This window comes from Bacillus rossius, chromosome 3 (genome assembly GCF_032445375.1).
Source record: "Bacillus rossius redtenbacheri isolate Brsri chromosome 3, Brsri_v3, whole genome shotgun sequence".
Classification (NCBI taxonomy): Eukaryota; Metazoa; Arthropoda; class Insecta; order Phasmatodea; family Bacillidae; genus Bacillus; species Bacillus rossius.
The window spans coordinates 96086965-96109912 of NC_086332.1; the positions used below are offsets into that span (position 1 = coordinate 96086965).

At 35.1% G+C, this 22948-nt stretch overlaps 1 protein-coding gene across 2 annotated transcripts in view; it reads right to left on the reverse strand.

The window, feature by feature from the left end:
* LOC134531052 (AT-rich interactive domain-containing protein 4B) overlaps positions 1-22948 on the reverse strand; it is a 186464-nt gene that overhangs the window by 127753 nt on the left and 35763 nt on the right. For both annotated transcript variants that reach the window (XM_063366564.1, XM_063366565.1), the window contains exon 4: positions 8179-8244. In XM_063366564.1, coding sequence (XP_063222634.1) covers positions 8179-8244 — 66 coding nt within the window. The remainder of the gene's footprint in view (positions 1-8178; positions 8245-22948) is intronic.

The following is a 22948-nucleotide window of genomic DNA, read 5'->3' on the forward strand; positions in this document are numbered from 1 at the left end:
AAAAAAACCTCCAAAAACCTCCAAAACGACTTACAGGGCTTGCCCAGTCAGACATGTATTTGTGTTGGTGAGGCGAGATGATAAGTGCAACACTCGCGGGTGCATCTAGAGCTGTATCTCCTCTAGGTACAAGGCTGTGAACTGGCGCGCAGTCTTCTTGTCATGTACAGGGCAGCTATTAGATTTGAGTGGTAACCATAACATTATTTGGTGTAGAAATGAAGGTATAGGTGTAATGAAAGTCCTTCAAATGCTTTACAAAATCTGTACCGGGTGTTTTATGCCTAAACATTACTTTGAAAAACACACATTTTAGCCTTTTTCACTTACCTAAAAATATAATTTAAAAATAAAATATGGGAACAAAACTTCTCAATCACCCTCAGCATAACCTTAAAATGTTTTTTGTAAACACACTGCTTAGCTATATTGTTCAGTTTTTAAATGGTGTGGTTTCTTCTGAAGATCTGCACACCGTATGTGTGCTCAAGTAGGCAGGGCCCTTGATGTATAGCATTTGTATCTAAAAACCTGCACGTATTCTACAGAAAGCCTTAAACCAATGTGAACTTCAAAAGTGGAATAGATATATATTAAGTATTTAAAACAACTTAATTTTAAATGTTAAAATAAATATTATTGCCTTTTCTTAAACCTAATAGTATCACTTTGGGCACCTGTATTTCTTTACAGAAATTTGTAATATCAAATTAATACGTGCAAACTTCTGGGTTAACAAAATAGGTAAAAAAAAGAACGGCAAAGGATAAATTGAGCACAACTTTTTACCAATGAGCGCACAGTATTCTGAAAGAGTGGATAATACTATGTTAAAAGTGTGTCATAAAAAGTAGATCTCCAAGAAGTGACGGAAATGACACCCACAGTTCCACGGCGAGCATACAAACTAGCACGAATGTGTGCGCATCACGTAACAATTTTTTATAGCTGTGACTCACTTTCCTCACACTATTTTGTACTAGCTGCCCGACCCGGCTTCGCATGGATATACTAATGGAAAAAAATTAAGCCACATCTCCCATTTACAGTAATGGAAAATAAAAAAAAATTCAGTGAAAATTTATTATAATGCTGTATAATGTACCGGAGAGAAAATAAATAGCACCGATGGTTTCCCGACTCGTGCACGCATCGTACAACTGATGTACCCGTACTTCGCTACGGCAGTCTAAAGGCAGATCACTCTTGCGCCGCTCATTATACATGCCCCTCCTTGTGGGTACGCCACTGCCGCGTGATGCCCGTTGCCATGGAGACGCAGAAGGCATGAACAATGCAAAATCCTGTTCTCATGCAGACAAAGTACCCACTGTTGCCTGGTTTTAACCACCCATGGGATCTAATTTTCGGAAAATGTCATCCTGCGTAACATAAGGAACATTACTATGAAGTTTCAAGTCTGTAAAATATATATACTTGAAATAAAAGGGCAATTTTTGATATTTAAAGTACCCGCAAAATTTCAATGGTGATGAGGACTGCACTAACAATGAAATAGTCGTTGCCATAGAAACGAATGAAGCATCAAAAAAGCAACAGCCGTTGCCATGGTGATTTCCTACCAAAAACTGGAAATTTTGATATATTACGCCCCCAAAACTCCCCTTGGGATCGGATTTCCGCAGAAGCCGTTCTTCGTAAGCGTCTACATCACAAAATGAGTAACTATGCTAAATTTCAAGTCAATCGGGTGTATAGTTTTAGAGATCTCGTGATGAGTGAGTCAGTGAGTGGTATTTCGCTTATACATCTATACAAATATTATAAAGCTGAAGAATTTGTTTGTTTGGTTGTTTGTTTGAACGTGCTAATCTCAGGAACCACTGGTCCGATTTGAAAAATTCTTTGAGTGTTGGATAGTACATTTATCGATGAAGGCTATAGGCTATATTATATTATCAATAACATAAGGGATCCTTACTAAAAGTCTAATTTAGAATTAAATGCATTGGAGGGGGTTAGATACAACATGCAGTACACGTACGAAGTGTGTGTTGACAATGCCGCAGGCGCTATAAGTTTATTTCCTATTGCCTATTAACATTGTTGCCATGCACTAGATGCCTTATCATTCTTAATTTTCCCATACAAGTAAAAAACACCCGTGTGATATTAACAACGAAGCAATCAGTACCCTCATATAGAATACATAGAGATAGTGTGAGGTATATATGTAGATATAAAGAGATAAATACAGATAGAGAGATACATAGATATATAGGACTATAGATGTAGATAGAGATAATTATATATTTAGAGACATGGATAGATTATTTGTATATGTGTAACTACTTCAAACATATTACAAAACAAAACTGAATGAGGCATTGCAATGCATGCCGAGCATTAGCTATATAATGGAATCTTTTCAATATTAGTAATCCCTTATTTTTAATTTTTTTCTTTTCTATATTGCTTTATATATAGAGTCTAGATTACATACAGACCAGGTAAATAATTATAAACTAGCAGAACAACGTCTGTCGGGATCTGAAAGTGATATAAATTATTTTGCACACTTGACAGTCAAATTAAGAAGACAATTACTAACTACATCTGATCTCTAAACAGTTCCCCTTCACCCTGTGTTCAGCCCGGGCAACGCTGGGTACTGCAGCTAGTATGTGTATGTATATATATATATATATATAAAACAAGTCCTTGTCAGAATTGTAACGAGAGAGAAAAATTGATGGTCCGAAAAATGAAAATTAATTTAAAATAATAAAAACAATTCTAGCAAAAGAAAAAAAAACAAATTAAACACAGAGAGAGGAAAAAAAACAATAGTTTAGGTTTGCGATTTAAAGTGATAAAAAGTATTTAAATACTAATTGAACTCTTATGAGGGTACTGATTGCTTCGTTGCTAAAATCACACGGGTGTTTGTTACTTGTATGGGAAAATTAAGAATGATAAGGCATCTAGTGCGTGGCAACAATGTTAATAGGCAATAGGAAATAAACTTCTAGCGCCTGCGACATTGTCAACATACACTTTGTACGTGTACTGCATGTTGTATCTAACCCCCTCCAACGCATTTGATTCTAAATTGAACTTTTAGTAAGGATCCCTAATATTAATAATATAATATAGCCTATAGTCTTCCTCGATAAATGTACTATTCAACACTGAAAGATTTTTTTCAAATCGGACCAGTGGTTCCTGAGATTAGCGCGTTCAAACAAACAAACAAACTCTTCAGCTTTATAATATTAAGTATACATTTGCTGTAGATTAACAGAAATGGCAAGTAAGCGATGATACATGCAAAATAAAACAAATTTTGATACAACATTGCAATTAAAATGATATGGTTACATTTATTCTTCTGCGTATCAAAATCTGTACAAAAATTGGCAAAAAATATTATAACATGGAACAAATTTTTTAAACATTAAAAAGATGACCAAATACAAATGTATATTTTACTTCTTCAAAAGATGTACTTTAAAGGACGAATATTAAAATATAAAAGGTAATGAACCTGTATGGACCGACCCATTCATTGGTGTATGATATTTGTAAACTGGAACTATTTTAATTTGCCACTCGGCCACTATGCTGGATGTGCCAGCAGTTAGATTAATACGGCATCTGTAACTTGGTGAGAGATCCTTCCATGCGAACAGAAACTAACTTAAAACACATTATGCACTAAGTGTACAGACTATTTCACTGACCTCTGTGTTGTTTGTCAGTACAACCAATCCACTAGAAAAAAATGAGAGTAATAACAAATTTGACGAATTTTCACGTGCAGTTTTTTTGTAACTACTCCATTATTAATTTGTTAAATAAAAAGATAAGATGTAAGCTGTATCATTTTTCACTCCGAATATTCACGAATTACTTCAAGTTTCTCAGAAATTAAACACATCCTTACTAACCTAGAACTATCTGCATCAGTCTGGAAGACCGGAAAAAAAAATATTGGGTTCGGAATTGGGCCAACTTCTGTGAATTTTGTTCATATCATTTTAAGCAGCTTGCTTTCAAAAATCATAAAAACAAAAACAAAAAAATGTTGTAATTACACTTATTAACTACCAAGTTGAAATATTTTACAACTGTTAGTACATTATTAAATTTTTTTTTAATAATACAATAGTATGTAGAAAAAAAAAAGGTGTGTGTACTTATATATGTGCATTAGAAGTGATATTTATTTTCGATTTAAGATACTGAACTATTTTGAAATATACTTTAACATAAGTTACATAATAAATACTCAGTATTTAATATTAATATAAACATGTGTATAAAATTAATTATTTAGTTTAGTAAAATAATAGAAATAAATTTTAATTAATAATGAAAATCAATAAATATTATATATGTTTATTCTAATTTAATTTATAATGCAAATAAATTATACATATGGAAACATAACCTCACTTATATCAATACACTTGCAAAAGTTTAAAACACACAATTTCTATCACTAATATTCACAATAATAAATGTTTCTAATTATATGGCCCAGTATTCAATATCAATTACAAAATTTCTGAATGCTATTCACACGTAGTTCCGCACCCGCCACTAGAATTCGCTACTGGTGCAGCTATGTCGACTATTGAATCATTTCATTTGCAAAATGAAAGGTTAAACTATATAATGAAACATGTTCAATAAAAATGAAAGACTTAAAAAAATACTAAACCGTTGCTTCGAACTGATATTAGACAAGGAATTTTATTAAAATACAGATCATCTTGTTAAAATTCATTAAAAAGTTAATACTATACAGTTTCTGCACACATTGGATGACTATTAAGCATTAGGGGACAGATGTACAAAACGATAAACAAATTAAATGCATTCATTAATATTTACTTAAAGTAAAATTTGTATAATCCATTAATCCATAATTTAAAACAAGTAAAAATTTTTCCACTGCAGAGTTTTGAACCTGTTCCTTTAGCGTATTAAACATACATTATAACCACTGTGCTATGAAGCCTGACATATTTAATAACAGTACCCTTAGGTTTTTTAAAGTTTGAAATTCCTTTTTACTATGACTATCTTAGTTTACCAAATATATTTCAAGATAGTTTCACTATCATAAAGTTTCATTTGGCACACCAATATGTTTGGAATTTCCTTTAATTTTTATGAAAGTGACTATATATGGGTTTAAATTCATACACGTGAGTCATCTTCCTGCAAAAATGTCATTGCATGCTGTGCACACATCATAAAAATACATATCCATAATGAGCCTAAAAATTAAAAACATAAGTAAACAATATGAGAGGAATGCTGGGATTGGCTTGCTGAAGGAGATTTTTTGATCCCATGCACGGAGAAACAGGAAACTAACAAATAAAACTCATTGCCACAGAGTCCTACACAAGTTTCTTCCCCATGTTCTGCTAAATAACTCATAAGAATGTTTGTATTACTGCTGTCTGGGACTGTGGCAAGCTTGTCACTGCTTCTGGAAGTAGACAGCTTAATTTTTTCTTATCATATACCTAGTAGTTGTTTATTATTATGTGCATGGTCACCTTAGTGAATATTAAAATGTTTTGTGATTTTAGGCAGAAAATGTTTTGCGAACAACTTTACTAGCACAGTATGTTTCTCAATCATTTGGTCCGTTGGATTGGATGTTTGCTAGTATCTAAGGTTGTGTTAGAATGTTTGATAAGTGCTGGCTCTCAAACTTTATTTATATTTTGTGCAGTGTGCTGTGTACACAGGACCATAAAGAGGGAGGGGTGAGGGGAGACAAAATTCCTGTTCATAGAATCCATAGGAAACTTTACACGCTATACAATATGCACATATGTTAACGATTATGACCATATTAGTGTTTACAGTCTTTAGATTTTTATTTTATATTCTGGGATTTAAAAAGTAGTGCATTATATCCAGCCCCCCCCCCCCCCCCCAGGGCAATAGTTTCTCTTGATGGCCCTGAGACAAAATCTCCGCTTAAGGAGCTTCTCACTGTGTGAATGGGCTACGAAAAATATCACAATGTGATTTGCTTCTACTAGTGATGAAAACTTGTGTGTTCATAGAAAAAATACTGGAAGAGTTTGATGACCTATTTCTTTGTTCGAGGTTGTGGCTACAGTCACATCTAAAGGAAGCTGTCATGTCAGCCAACAGCAATGACAATAACTCAAGCAAGAGTTGTGCCACCACCAACAAAGTTGCCAAAATATATACGTTCTGGCAAACATACTCTGATTTTCTATAATTCTGACATTTTCATTACATGACACAAAAATGTTTTTACTATGTAATAAAGCAATATTAAGACTGCACTGAAAATATTCTCTCGAATGCTGGCATACTTAACTCTATCTGACAAAGCTTTGAATAATTCCATGCACAGCCAACATTTTTTCTAATAGTACTTTGTTTATGAATTACTTCACAATGTTGCAGTTAGAACATCTCTAGTATAAAGGCAATATTTACACTTTATAGAAAGTAAATATTTAATTTCCTTTAATATTTATTTAGTTTGATTATATTTTAATCCGTATGTTTATTTGTACTCTATGATTAATTCAGACTGTAAATTTCTTTGGTTATCGTTTTGTCTATGTATTACTCTATGTTATTTTTTATTTTAAATATTGTCAAGGCTAGCATAGCAGTATTTTTTGAAATAACAATTAATTTAAAGATGAACACGTCAGTAATGGTTAGTAATTTTATTATCTTTTGTTTTAACAACAAACAAAAGAAAATCGTTTACTAGTGACGGAAAAATATTCTTTTAGAACGAATTGAGACTTGAGTAAGACAACAGCTAAAACACAACGATTTTGACATTTATTTATAATTGAATATTTTATAGAAGATTGGAAATGGTTATTAATACCATAATTAACTGAGTTTGAAGAAAATAATAATTTTAATCGACGAAGATAATACTCGGACATCAAGATTTTAAATAATTCTTTAAGAAGAGCAGTCGGCATAAATCCGTGTTCAAGAGATCGCCAAATGACTTTGCTTTGAAAACTACGAAGATTGAATACCGTTTACAAATACGAAGAAAGAAGAATCCTGTTGAAAATTGAAAAGTCGCAGCTCGAGCCCGGGAAGGATGAACGTCGCGCAATCCAGCCCAGTCGGAAGGATGGAGTTGTTACGGCGTGTATTCCTGCTGCACGCTAGAGGACGGAGGAGCAACCGAACTATCGCAGTCCTGGATGAGTCGAACCAAGTAGTCTATGAGAACCTACACGTCTCGTGGGTATCCTGCAGTAAGGTTTGGTCCTTTACCCCATCAACTGAAGACTCGCTGTATAGAAGTCCCTGAACGAATTACAATTTAAGAAAAACGAACATAGTTTTACCGATCTAGACTCTGTAATATTATATTGAATATTCCTTGTAAAGAAAACCTATTAACTTGTTCATCTTTTGATTTTAAAATAAAATTCCGGAATCGCAATCTCGAGCAAGATACTATTAGTCAGTATAGATGGAATTTGATATTGGAATAACGTATTGCTATTTTTGTTGACTAGTACTGCAAGTAACGTACCCAGTAGTCCACGCTCTACCGTACTGAAGTAAGTTAAAAATAAATAACATCCAAATAATTAACATTTGATAGTAAAGATAATTCACTCAAGTGAAAGAATTGTTAGATGCTTTGAAGTTGAGAGTAATAACAAATTCCATCTGTAGTTTAGAATAAGTTAGTTTAAGTTAAGTTTTTCTATTAAGTGTTATTTTGTGCATGTCAAAGTGTATTGTCACTGTTGTCACAAACATTACACACAAATATAAACAGTACATTTGGATTTGTTTACATTTTATTCCAAGGTCTAGTCACGATATTAGTATTTAACATACTTTTGACACACCGTACCTTGACTTTCAGACACAAGCTTCTTGATACAATTCTTAATACTGAGAGAGTGGTAGGCTAGAGAAGCAGAAATTATTAAATAAATTAAATAATTTCAATTATTACACTAGCTGACTCCACACTAGCTTATGCATTTTAGGAGGCAAAACTATATTATGATAAAAAAAAACTATACACAATTCCCTGTCTAATAAAAAAAATTAAGGCTACTTTTTCATTCGATCTATGACTCAATAAAATGACATTCATGCACAATTACATGACAAACATAAGTTTACATTATTTTTATCAATTTATACACTTACCCTCAAGGTACCTCGTATCTGGTCATCAGTGATGATGGCAGTCCCAAGACCCAATTTGAAGGTCACCTGTTTCAACAAACAAAAATGTACTACATATAACAAACAGTTCCATTTACATCAGTTACACAAGCAAAATACATTGTTACAAACAAGGATAACAAAATTTAAAACAAAGTGAAAATAGGTACAGAACAAAAGAGGTTAGCAATAAAAAAAAATCAAATGAAAACTTAATGTGTGTGTTGACAAGAATTTATACCATTACAAGATAATAGAAAGGTACAAAATGTGGAAAAATGATACTGAACATACATGTTTTAAACAGAGTAGGACTGGCAGAAATCACTTAAAATAAGGAACATTTGAGATCCCACGGAGAAAGAAAATTTGCTCTTCTCAATAAGGCACTGCATCAACAGCAAGAGGTTGTAGAACGTGGGATATTTACTTATTGACATTGGGCGCCTAATTTTATATATGGTGTTTCTCCAGAAATAAACAATTGATTATGATTCCTCTTATTAATATTGCTTTATCCAAGTTATTACACTTATTTGTTACTGGCTAATTTGTTTCCGCTTACAAGACATGTGTCTAAAATGTGTAATAAGGAAGTGTAGCGTGAATCATAAACTAAATATTCAATTATGAATTTGATTTGTCAAATGTATATTTTAAAAATAATGCCAAAGGTTAGGAATTTGACGTAACTAGTTATACCTTCCAAAATATTAATTTTATTATCTTGACTTAAAAGAACAAGCAAACATAAATGACATCTATTTAGGTGATCAAATAGTCTCAATAACATATATACTAGATCAGTGATAGTTATCTATATGCAGAAATATATTCCTAGAGAGCCAAAAATCTAAGTAAAGGTACCTATTTCATACTAGTACTGTCACGATTCACGTAACCTTACGTCTAGTTCAGTTGTTCGGAGACACTTCAAACTCTGCAGCACTGGACATCTGGATTGCGGTAACCAGAGACAAGGGTGTTTTCGACCAGCTGAAAACTAAGAATACTACTGTTGTTCAGACTGTGTATTAGTGTATATAATTTGTGTTAGTAAGATTAATGTTCAGACCGTATTAGTGCTGGTAATTTGTGCTAACAACATTGGTTAGACCTCAACATATAAGAGACACTTCAAGTTTGTATTTCCCGCGCTGCTGTGTAGTGGCAACCATGCGCAAGCTTCCTCTGCCAATAGTTGGCAGCCCTGGACTTCCGGCTGGAAGTCAGTTATATTATCATCATGGCGGTGAGTAGTACAATGGTGTAGCCTCACTGTTAATTTGTTTCGTTTTAATGGCATCGCTATTTATTTTCGTATACAGTCCACTCAGTTATCGCAGCATAACAACTGTTCTAGTTGTAAAATTAGATGACGGCAGTCCAGCATCCTTCTCTGATCCTGAAAAGTCTTTATAATTAATGTGAAACGATCTCACCGACGTAGACAACATGGAACCTTAGATGTATGGTCGTCATGGTTGTATCGGGAACTCAGGCTTCAGAATTCTTGTGACAGCAACTGACGGCACCGACCATCGTCCTTCAGGAATTGAAAGTACGAAGATTCGAAACCAGGATGGTCAGGAATGTAGATATTGACCGAAGAGTAAGTTCATTCTTGAAGTTCGAAAAATCCATAATTCTGTCAAATTAATGCAGAATTTCATGAACCCAACCTGACGTCTATCAAAATAACGGAACTCCGCTGTAGTCTCTTCTTGTGAGCTGAACGGAAATGTAAAGAGAAGTACGACCCTCACTCAGTACGTATCTTCCTCTCCAGATAATTTTTCTTATTTTATTTGCTTTTAAAACATCCATATTCGAAAAACCACTATCGAACGAATACCTGTTGATAGCAACCATAGATGAATTAACCATAGCTGGAATTGAAAATCCACAGACTTATGCAAGTAGGAATAACGAGAATTTAAACCACCCTAAAATATAGTAATGGTTTTATAAATGCATAGATAAAATAGCTTTGCAATAGCATCATTAATTAGATTTGAGGCTCTCTATTCACATCTTCCTCTTACTTTTTTTTAACATAAAACATTTTAAATAAATTACATGAATTTTGCACTCATAATCTCATAAAAAAAATGAAAAAAAGAAAAAGAAAAACTGTAAACATAGTGACGGTTTACAGAGTACTAGATAAAAACAAGTGTGGAACCAAGCAAGCATGAAGTAAACACCAAGCATGGCACTTGTGTTGGAACTCACTACCCTGCCAGCCTCAGACCAGCAGTCCACACATACATATCAAAGACAGCAATACATTTAATTTGTTTCCTTTGTCTCCTTTCACCTTGAACCTTATTGTAGTATTAGACGCTTTGTATTTGCAGCTTTTTCTGTTTTCAATCTAAAAAATTCAGAGTAGCAGCAAGCATCTTACAAAAAAAAAACTATGTCGGTAACAGGGTGTTCAGGACTTTTTCAAGACCATACATATAGGTAATTCTCAGAAAACCAACCATTTTAAAAAATTAAAAAATTGAATTTTAAAACTGGATTTAAAAATCAGAAAAAAAATTGTGCATACTTGTTTTTATGTCCTAACTGAGATAAAAATAATGGGAACTCACTTTCTGTTTCCAAGGGTCTTAAATGGAGAACTGAAAATACCAGACTCCAGGAGAGTGACAAATGGTACCAGGACTGTGACAAATGGAGACAAAGTGTCTGTCTTCAAGGATGTGATGCAAACAATTTTAATATTACGCAAAGTTAGTTCTTTACTATTACACAACAAAACCTTTATACTTTAACCAAAGAAATAACTAAATGTTAAAACTTAATTTCAACATTATATATAGCATTTTAGCACTCTCAAAAAAATATTTTCCATAAAATGAGAGCAAATAAATTTAGGCTAAATGTAACATGTTTAATCAACTAAAAATCAAATAATGTTAGAGAAATGAAAACTAGCAACTCTGTGGCTGCTTCCAATAGGTATTTGTGGGTTAATTCTTATCACATCTTCAAATGGATATGCTTGGACATCTTTAATTTTGGGCCAACCCCAAGATGTTCTTTTGATGTTTTTCACTTTCAACTTTGACAACTTCTCCAGAAAAAATCACATTTTCATAGAAAACAGTGACCCATTCTCCAATGCTGTATTGCGCTTGTTGGGCTGAAAAGAAGATAAAAAATGTTTGTATATAGCATATTGGAAAAATATTAACTCATATACACTTTAATAAAATATACTTACTTCCTGGCAAATGAGATGTACCTGAAGAGAAAATTCCACAATTCTGACAGTTTTCACCTGGTTTGCATTCTTCACAACTTAGAGTCCTGTAGTTCATTTTAGTTTCAGGGTTTCCAAGTGCAGCTGTGACCTGGTGAAATTTCATAGTATTTTTCACAGCTCTTAGTTCCTCAGCAGTTGACAAAAATGAATCAATTTTCAAGATACTGTCTTCCTCAACAATCCATAATTTGATGTTAGGACAATGTTCTTTCAAAACATCATGAAGAATGTTGATGTTGTTAACATCATGTCCTGAAGAAACAATGTTATCTGCTGTCTGTTTGAGACAGCCACCTACCCCATCAGGGGCACCTTTCCCATGGCCAGCTTCAGAGAAGTTCCAAATTACACTTTTGACTCTAGGAAACTTCACTTTCAGGTATTCTCCAAGTAGGTGAAAGTTCTTCTAGTTTCTATACTGAGTTGATGGTGAATAAGACATGAAATGGAGGACTGTAACTCTTTCATCATGTAGCACTTCTTCTAAAATAGGCTCAAGATAGGCCCAAATTGCAGAAGGGTCATGGCTAGTGCATTCTGACAACGTACAGAAAGAAACTGGTTTCATCAACCCTACGGTATCCTACACATGTATGAAGTGTAATCTGCTTCCTCGAAGATCCAAAATGCATTGACTGCGCTTCTTCACCATATTTCAATGCATAGTTTTCGCTGAAGTCTACATGAAGTAACACTTCTGCAAAGCTTAGATTTTCCTTTATCTTTCTTAAGTACTGGTACTGATGTTGAATATTTGCAATGTGTATCATGAATTTCATAATTACATTTTCAAGCTCTTCAATGGCTCCTCCAATAGTGGTTGTAATTACATCCTTTTTCAGGGTCTGCACAATTTTTTGTAACCCTTTAAAAATACATTGATCTTTATGTAATATCCACTTGTTATAGGTGAACGAATCATCTAGGATGATGTCGTAAGTGATGATCTTTTCTTTGCAGTTAATGCATGATCTCAAAAGGCATGCTTCTTGATTTTTCTCACAACAAAAAAGTTTCAGCCAATTCTTCTGAGGTCTGTGAATTGATATCTTTGCTTTTGTACAGTTTTCCAACAAGCATTTCCATGTTGTGATGCAGTCTACACAAACATGTATCGCTGCCTTGGAGAGTTGGTTTAATAACCCAAAAAGGACGCAATTTACAGAAACCCGAGTAACTAATCTGTATATCAGGGTTCTGTTTCACAAACCATTCATGCAGCTCTTTCATTGTGGTGTTAACATACCTCTTTTGCTTTTTAATTTTATTTTTGATGATTGCATCTTTCTTCCCTGGGCTGAGCATGGTATTTTCATCATCATTAAGAAAATTGACAACTTTTTCCTTGATTTCCTGCTTCACCTTATTTATCTTATGGGAAATTGTATTGCGAATTTGAAACGACAATGCACTCTGCATCCTATACTTTTTAACTATCTTTCTGCTAAGAGACTTCTTAAAGATTCCAAGATTTCACCGATTTAAGTGTTGCTTCTATTTGAGTCTTAAGGACTTCTACTTTGAAGAGTTCTTTTCTTACATCACTATCAACACTTCTACCTTGAAGAAAATGGTTAACCTTAGTGTTGGGAGTCAAATATTTTTTGGTAGCTTGTGTTTTGTTTCTCTGCTTTTGTTGAAAATTTTTCTTCAGTCGTGCGTAACGTTTCCGATACTTTTCTGCCAACTTTTTACATTGTTTAACATCCATCTTCAACTTTTTAATTTAGCTAAATTTTCGTGCATCATTAGGTACACCGTCTCCTTTTCCTAGCTGCAGCAGCCCTTCCATCGCATTTTGCTGATGTACCACATGATGTATAACATATCTGTTGCAGACATTTCACTCGTAGAAGCTCGATTAATGCTCTGAGAACTTTAATTATTAGTGTTTGCATTTGCTATTACATTTCCAGGTATAGTTTCAGACAATTGTACGACTTTTGGTGAAATTAGTTCTGAATTTATATTTTAAACAAAATCTTCAGTCATCAATCAATCATCAGGATCACTATCAACTGGTTTGTCTTTTCGTGAGTTTTTATGCTAAGTCGGTGTTTACTTTGTCGCTCTCTCCACATGTCTTGTATCTCTTTGGTCTCTCATTGATTGTTGTGCAATTAGCTAAACTGTTCCCTTGTTTTTCCTTGATTTATATTTTGTTTTCCATTTTTTCTTCTCATTTTCCAATTTTTGTGGGTCACTTCTTATACTTTCATATCTTTTCCATTCTGCATCCCTCTTTTTTTTTTTTTTTTTAATCTCTAGACTGTTTGCTTTTTTCTTCTTTTTTGCCATTTTCAGGACAGAATCTGAAAGGAAGAACTGTAACCAATCAAAATTGATGGTTTTATTGAATTTCAAACTTAATTTAGTTTTTAAATTTGCATTCTCAATATCTTTCACAAAACACAAACATATCAGTAATAAAACATAAAAATATGTTTTAGGAAATACTTAGGCCTATGTTCATTTAGTTTATGTATCGGAAGTTGGCAAGCCATGTTAACAATGTTTATTTACATTTGGGTATAAATAACCTAGCAGCCACTGATTACAATATCCTGACTGTAGACAAAAAAAATACTTGACTTTGAAACAACATGCATTAGATGTGCTAGAATGAAGTTTTGTATGATATGCCACAACACACTATTGGAACAGTGCACAAACACATTGTGTGCTATGAAGAAGGGTAATAACTAATAAAACATGGTGTAGGTTACACAAAGTGAAAATCAACACCATAAAGGTTGGCATTTTATACCGTCATCTGATTCTAACTTCATACTAAAATCTTTATGCCTGGTAGTTAAGTTGCATACCTAGATGATAAGTAAGCAAGAAGTAGTTATTCCTCTGAAAAGTACTTCTAACATAACGCAAGATAAATGTCACTCTCCTGGTTGTCCAGTCACCAATAATGCCAGGAGTGTGATAGCCAGGAGTGTGACATTTTAACGCATTATATCAACTAACCAGTCACAATACCCAAGTTTAGGTTAGAAACTATTGCCAGGTGTTGACATCACTTAATGTCATTGTATGACTATTATTTCAGAAATATTTAATTATTGTAAATTTGAGATATATTGGCCTGGAGAATGACAGTAAAACATGTAACTTACCAAAGTTTTAACAGTTAATTCACTGTAGGAAAACAAGAGCCAAAAATAACACACGTGAACCACAGTATTATTCTAACTTTAAGAGGGAAAAACCAGGCTGTCCACATAACAGACCAAAATTCCCTTACATTTCCCTACAAATAATTGAAATTTCCTGCACCAGGAGTGTGACTTTAAACACTGGGACATATTTTACAGTGTTCCAGGTAAGTTTTATAACCAAAAAATGATTATTTATAAACTTACATATTTTTATTTCTAGGTATACATGATTTTAAATGAATAATGAATGAACATGCATAATGTCATTGATAAATGTTTATCTAATTAAGTTCAATTACACAAGAGGTCCGGACAGACCAGGAGAGTGACATTTCCAGCTTTTTACTTTTTTTACAGACAAACATAATCATATAAATGATTGATAAGCTAGAGGATAGTAAAGATGGGTACTTTTGTAAAAATTTGATAAAAAAGTTTATTTCTAAGTATAGATATTATTGATTTATCATGTGTGGACACAATATTGGTCAATTTTCTGAGAATTACCCATATACTACTTTCAGGTACCTAACAAATTTTAAGTTAGAAAACTAAAACCATTTTCTGGATGGTTTCCACATAATTTAAGAGGCCAGTCGCCAACTATTTACATACAACATGCTACTATAAATTGAAGAAAGGTGTGAAGAAACCACATGCAAGTTAGCAAACATTGCTGTTTATTTTGAGACCAGTCCTTCAGTTTCCTTACTTTTTCATAACTTTTGTGACCTGCATAAGCTCTAAAGAAAACAACATAATCAAATGGAGTGAAGACCTGCCATTAAAGTCGTGATTCCAAAGAATCCACACCATCTGCTAGCCATTACACCTAAGTCATTATATGGGATAAACTACACATTGAATACAAATGCAAATTGTGTCTTACAGTCCAAGCATTGTGCACTGTGCCATGAATCTAACAGGATGTCTCCGAGCAGCATAGGTAAAGCTAATGATAAGGAAACACACTAGTGGTAAAAATTCAGCAAACATTTAAGTAAATAACCTCAATAGTTTTCAATCTGGATAGATTACAATCCTTACATTCATTCACAATAATGCAATATCACCTAATGCTAAAGTAATTTTCTTTAAAAGCTAAGGAAGATAGCTAATTTTAATAAAAGTAATTTTGAGTGGTAAGATTAGTCATTAGGATAAAGTGAAACACATTGAATCTGCAAACTGCCACACTTTGTCTATATAACCATATTATATATATACACACACACACACACACACACACACATACAATAACCCTGTAAGTTTCTTTTCAAAAATAGCAATGGTGGTATATATACCTATACGTACTGTTTCATATTTTACACATTTATGACTAATTTTTATGTCAAGGATAAAACTATCTACAACTCTGACTAATGCAGTTCAAGTCTCACAAACCCATCCCTTTGGTAGATTTATACAATATACCTGGTAGATTTATATAATGTACTGTGCCTGTAGCATGAAATTGAAACCAGGGAACTGGAATTCTATGACTTTTCCAGATTTTCAACACTTATACTTTGCCTAACCGTTCAAAAAAGAGGGTTGCAGTTCGCTCAATGTTCAGTCTTCCTTTTTTTTATGGCAATGGTAGATATTGTATGCCGTTATAGGATGTAATTTTAACCAGAAAATATTTCTTATTCTGAGAAAATTATACTTCTACAATACCACTTCTGATTTTCTAGCCACAAACCTTTAAAAATGAATGTAGCTTAAGCTGATTTCTAAGCCATTCTATTTATTTACACATTTATTACAGATGTCCGTCACTAAAACTAAAACTAAAAAAATAAATATTTCAATAACAAAATATATTTGTTCTGAAACAAGTAACTGAAAAAGGGCATTGCATGCATGTAAAAGTTAGAACCATTTTAGTGTTTATGCATTTTTCAGTTGTGACATAGCATAACTCCTGCCCTATGATAATCAGTAGACTCCCGATTATCCGGGTGCGGATTATCCGGTTTGCGGATTAACCGTGCCATATTTCACATCCATAAACCATAAAAACCAAAATAATTTTTTGACTTTTTTTTTTTATATTTGTAATCTATTGATGTGACTGAGCATTTTATGCTGTGATTCTCGATGAAATATGCTGCCAAACACGGTACATGCATAGTTGGTAAGTATTAATATGCATCATGAACTTCAAAACAGCAGGAGCAATCAAAAACGCACCCCTGTTAACCATGCGCGCTTGTGTTCCACGCGACCTTGTGAACCGGGCTCAGGTTAGCGCCGACGCGGCGCCGCTGCTGCGTGACTCACGCGACTGATACTGGCTCGCGTAGATTTAAGTCAGCAGCTGCTTTGTGTGGTATTGTTTTCTATAGTAATATTTTGACAGTAATGTCTAATAAACGCAAACGAGTGGTACTCAACATTAAAACAGGCTGCGCTAGTGGCTTATCAAGGCAGTAACGCACTTTGTAAACAGAGTCGGGAATTACGTTAACAGGTTAAATAATTTTGTGTTATAATACAACACACTCAAGTTTTTGTGTTATTATGAAATCCTATTAGAAATCAAATATATCTTGTATATTAAAAGCATTATGATTTTGTAACTGAAATGTTTTTAGCGCCTACTTAGGAATGTCTAGCCATATTATGTAAACAATGCATTTCGTGATTTTTTTAATTTTAAATTTAGACTGTTCAATATTTTTTTGTAATTTAAATATACGTTTTTAATCGCCGTTTTATTACTAGTGCAATGTTTTCCTGAAACGAATTTGGACGTTGCTATGAGGGGCGGGTGTTATAGTGTTTGTATCGACAGTCGGGATAAAAAAAAATTTAATTAAATAATTTTTTTCCCCCGTCATCGCTTTAACCGTGTTTTTCGATTATCCGTGGGCCCCTTGCCAGTCATTACCCCGGATAATCGGGAGTCTACTGTATTTTAACTAATTAACATAACATTTTTGCTCATAATTAATAATCATGGTTCTGTAGGCATTTAAAGTATTTTTTGTGCTTCAATCTTATTATCTGGATTAGGTTTTACGTAAAGCTGAATGTAATATTTTTATTATTATTCTTTCATTCTAATTTGTTTAGTCAGTTAAAATTGACGTCACCCAAGGGCTCCCCAGATTCACGTAGCCCATAATGCCACCTCTACACCTCCTCTCAGGAGGGGAGTGCAACGCGACAAATACCAGCCGCCGCTGGCAAGTCGATTGTCACCCGCACGACAATCGACTGTGTGACGATGCTTGCCAGTTGATCATCAGCGTTCGAGAGGGAAGGGTGTGCACGCGGCATGGAGGACGCAACACAAATTATACCAGTGTGTGCGCGTCGCCGATTTTTTCATCACCATCAGAGAGCCACCATCACTCCTGTCATCTGCTGCAGCCACGCGACGAAGTCACGCCCTGAAACGAGTCCCTGCTCACTGGCCCACAGGTACAAAATCAAGGTCAGTTGGCGCCCTTAAGGAAATAACTTCGAATGGCAGAGGCGGTAGGACAACAAAATTAATGTCCATTAATTTACATTTATACAATTATAAAGCACACTCAGGGCAGTAAGACTGTAACATTCTAGAACATTCCAGTAGGTTTGAAAGAAAGGAAGACAGTAATGGGACACACAGGCACCATAAAATTTTTTTTTTTGTATCTACGAAACGTGTCGCTGGAAAACCCATTACGTGGGCGCATGACTGCGTAACAATAGCCTAGAAGGTTTGCTGGGTGCTTTTTTAGCCAGCCAATCAGGAGGAACCATGATGTAGTGTGATGTGAATTTCCCAACTTTCAGAGAATAATTTTCAACAATGCCATTTTTCTTTATGATCAGGTACTGAATAATGTCCTGTGATTGGTCAGTTGGCCCACGGGGTTCCTCCCTTTGTTTTTAACTTTGTAAAGGAAGGTAACTGTACGGTGCAAGCCCGTTTTCGCTCGTATATCGCCGCGTGCGGTTACGTCGTTGGCAACTCATGACGTTCTGACAAGAAAGTTTCAAGTGAAAATGTAACGCCTGCTGGTCAGGGTCAGGCCGAGATGCAACCTTTTTTTTTGGTGTATTTTTCGATAATATTAACTAGAAATCCGACCAGGCATTGGCATCAGCCCCGGGTGACCGTCGTCACCCACCTGGGATAAATTCCGCGGGTTGACATACCTGGTTAAGTAAACTTAACCACGGGACTTAAATTTTTTATACTGCGTGACACGAAGCTATGAAATTAGCTGGAAATGTGTTGGTATGTATTGTAAAATTGTTTTATCAGATAAGAAAAAAAACTTTTTATAGAAACAAGAAACCTTTCCAATGAACAAACTTTTGATCAGAAAACGTAACTGTGATTGGTAACATGTGTAAGTTGTGATTTTTTTTAAAACAATAAATAAAGTTTAAAAAGTTTTGATTTTTTCAAAATAAAAATTTCATGAAATAATTCATTTTGGTTAAAAGATGCAACTTAAAAACAATTCAAGTCACTACATACAACAGTAAGTTTTGAAGTGTCTTGTTATTTTTCAGGGTTGTTTTGCCAGGCCAACCTGGAATGTAATACAGTGACAAGAGGAAGTCATTTTTACCTTCTATATTATTATTTTCTTTAAGTACAGTCTGCATATTAAAAATTTATATAGTAGAACTTCTAATTTTCACAATAAAACCAAAAAATTAATTTTACATGTCATGCTAGGTACAAATTATGGGGTACTAAATGTTAAAGACTTTTTAGTGACAATGGAAAGAAGAGGTTGGATCTTAATAACTCAGCAATGTGCTAATGTTTTGAGGGGAGATGAAGAGTGGGAACGTAAGTCATTAATGTTGAGGAAATGAGAACAGACAAGGAAGGCACTGAGAAGAAAAGAAGTGCTTGCATGTGTGTTTCCACTTACAATACCAGGGCATATGGCACATCCTGTAGCATGGTTTTTTTTTACTACAAGGATTTCAAAACACTTCAAGACATTTCACGAATTTGTATTACTTCTATGCTTGAAGAAACCTGTATGTGCTTCAAGGCCTTTGGGATATGGTGGAAACTATGTGAACATGCATTTGACTTGAGTTCATAGAAGTACTACAAAGCAGGCATATACAATTTACATTGGTTGGCAGAATAAAAACGCAAACCATCAGGATAGGATTATAATGTGCAGTTCCAGCCAGTAGGACTGTTTCTATAATGGTAGCCAACCCATGGTAGACAGGCCAAGGCTTCAGGCAGAGTCCTGTCTAACAGATTATAAATTACTACTCAACTGCTATACAAATACCTGACACCATTCAAAATTGCATTTCAAATAATCATGTTGGCAGTTGCCTCTTCACACGTCTATTACACATGGGCTGGGCAGAAAACTACCTTGCCTCACCACAAAAGTCTTGGCCACCACCACCATATTTAATTATTGTATTAGTATTATTATTTTTGTTTGAGAGAAATTCCTATGGATATTTTACTACTTGAATTATATGTATAAAATGTTTTATTGATAATTTTACTATTTATGTTGTGGGGAAAACTGGGTTCGTAAGGGATAGTCCAATTAATTTGTATTACACTGTATTAATTACTAATATTTACATTAATTATAAATAATTGTACTCCAAAATGTCTGATCACACATCACTACTACTTAAAAATGTTTATTCTCAAGTCACTCAATGTCTGTCAAGTTCCGCAGTTTGCACTCCTCAATGGAGCTAGGCTCAACAGTAGTTCGCCCCTTACTTTTCACCTGTCCACACACACAGATTTGCGCTACTCAGTCGCCGAACTCTCATGATCCAGCCGAACTCCGTGTCGCGCCACTCTCAGGAAGCGGACGGGAGGGCCTCTCTCACCCTCTTCGCCAATGTCCCACTTTCCTACGTTCTCTGAATCCGCTCTGAACTCTCGCTGCACACTCCATTGCGGGACTCACGCAGCACCTGTCACTAAACTCGTCGTGGCACTTCCGTTGTCGGAATGTCACGGCACTCTTGCGGTACTCGTCGCGGAACTATGTCACCGGACTCTCGCTGCACTAGAAACGACGAGAGCGGCTGTGGCCCGGGCCGACCAGACTCTCGAACAGTCCAGAAGGGTGGCGTCAATTCATGCTGTTCCGCGTGGTGACCCACGGAATTCCCAAGACCACACAGCGGTGTTTTGTGGTTTGAAAGCAACAAACCTTGTGTGGAAAAGCTAATGTGGTCAAACTAAAACTGGGTTCTCTAGTCGTACAAGATGACCTACTTTGCAAGGGTCATGTAGTTCATAACAGCTAACAGCGACAAGGGAGGGGGGTAGAGACGATCTTGGCACACAAGGCATGCCTTACGTCAGCGGACCGCACGTGACACAGCGCGTGACGCCCATGGCCGTGCAGGGCCGCCAGCCAGCTCCGAACCTGTATCGCAATCTGATCTCTCGCGTTGGAAACAATAATTTTGTTGACAGGTATGTTACACTATCTGATATTTGTAAAACATTATGCAAGACTTGTTAATTAAAGCTCACTAAAAGTTCAGCTTGTGTGTTTCTACAGTTAGGTGTAACTATTAAAATTTTGTTTTTCTAGTCTTAAGGGGCCCGCCTACATGTTACATCAAATGTGTTGTAGACGTTCAGCAGTTTACGTTTTATGAAGAAACTGTTTGACCTGCGCAATTTTTTTTATATAAATAAAAGAGATTAAAATACATTCTATGTCCCTGCGGTGTCTGCATCGATCTAGAATACATATGTCATAATAATATTGCATGCTGAAAACGGCAAAATAACGTATTTTAAGATGCCGACAGAACTCGTGGTTTTGAATATTTTTAAAGAAATCCACCGCAGGAACATGTATCATTCTTTTGTCATCCATCGCATGTATAGTTTGCACCATGTCACAGCATTAAATTTCGAGAAATTTGTGATTTCCTATCGCATGTTTTGTGTCAATGTGCTGACCAGCATGTGGCGCCCTCCAGACCCCGCCGTACCCGCAGACAAAGCGCGCGAGAGAACTACCTCTCACTCTACTGGGTGAGGGGTGGGGGGCTGTTTCTGCTTCCGCCCCTTCTTGGCGTTCTCTTTAGTTCCCTTCGCGATCTGGGTTGTTTGTGTGCGCGAGCTCCGGTGGGGTTCGTCTGACGGAGGAACGGTCTGCCCTGTCAGTGTAGGCTCAGTACTGCAGCTGATTTCACTGCCATGAAAATTCCACATGATCCAAGGCGAGGGAAGAAGGCTATAGCGCGATAGTGTTACGACGACAAGAAAGGAGATGATTTTAACAGTATACAATTAACAGTTGCCTTATTTATTTACAGGGGAAGCTGTGAATACTTTTCTGATGAGCTCAGCATGTGTTACTTTTATCTTCACAATCCTAAGAATAAAAACATTATTTAATGCTCCACCCTCCATAGGCATGACATCATTTACTAATATAATACCTTCGTGACACTGACCATTACCACAAAAAAAATAACAAATACAATTTAAAAACGAATAAACTTTTAGTAGCGAAAATCTCCACAGGCAAGACTAATTCTAACCAACTGCAGACATAAATACACAATATATGTAAACATCATTAAAACATACTAATAAATAAAAAAGCAAACATTTCAGCCCTTCCCTTCGGTATTTTATCGGGTGAATTGGGGGGGGGGGGGGGGGGAGAGAAAGGGAAGATGAACAAAAAAACTAACTACACAGTGTACAACACACATAGCATACAGCACGTCCCATTGTGCTAAAGTCCTGTATAATCTAGCGAATACACGACTCGTATACCTTTCACTCAAAGTTACAAGATACTTCATTTACATCGTTTCGAGTAACATAGTTTTTAGTAACCAGGTGAAAGATATTTTCACTGTAGCTTAAATCATATTTAAATTTTAAATTTTCATTTCTTGTACAGCTAGTTTTATAGAAATACACATTATGATGTAAATATTTATATTATACCTATGTAAAAATATTCTGTTTTAGGTCTCATGATATTCCCGTTGTTTCAATATATTCCGCAAGTCCAAAACCTGCAGATGGGGTGGGCTGCTCTAAATGGTTTTCTACGCCACAAAGAAGTGCTCATGGGACAACAAAATTGATAGAATTATTTGCCGAAACTTCTTGTTCATCTGAAATAACAGACTTAAATTCGCGATCAGAATTTTCAAATGATATTACATCATTACCACCAACACCAAATAAAGATTCGGCTCCCTATAGAGGTGTTTCAGAAGAAGTGGAGATAGGGACTGGGGAACCTGATTGCACAGCCAATGACTCAATGGATATATTAGAACCTGAACTACATGGTCGCAGGAT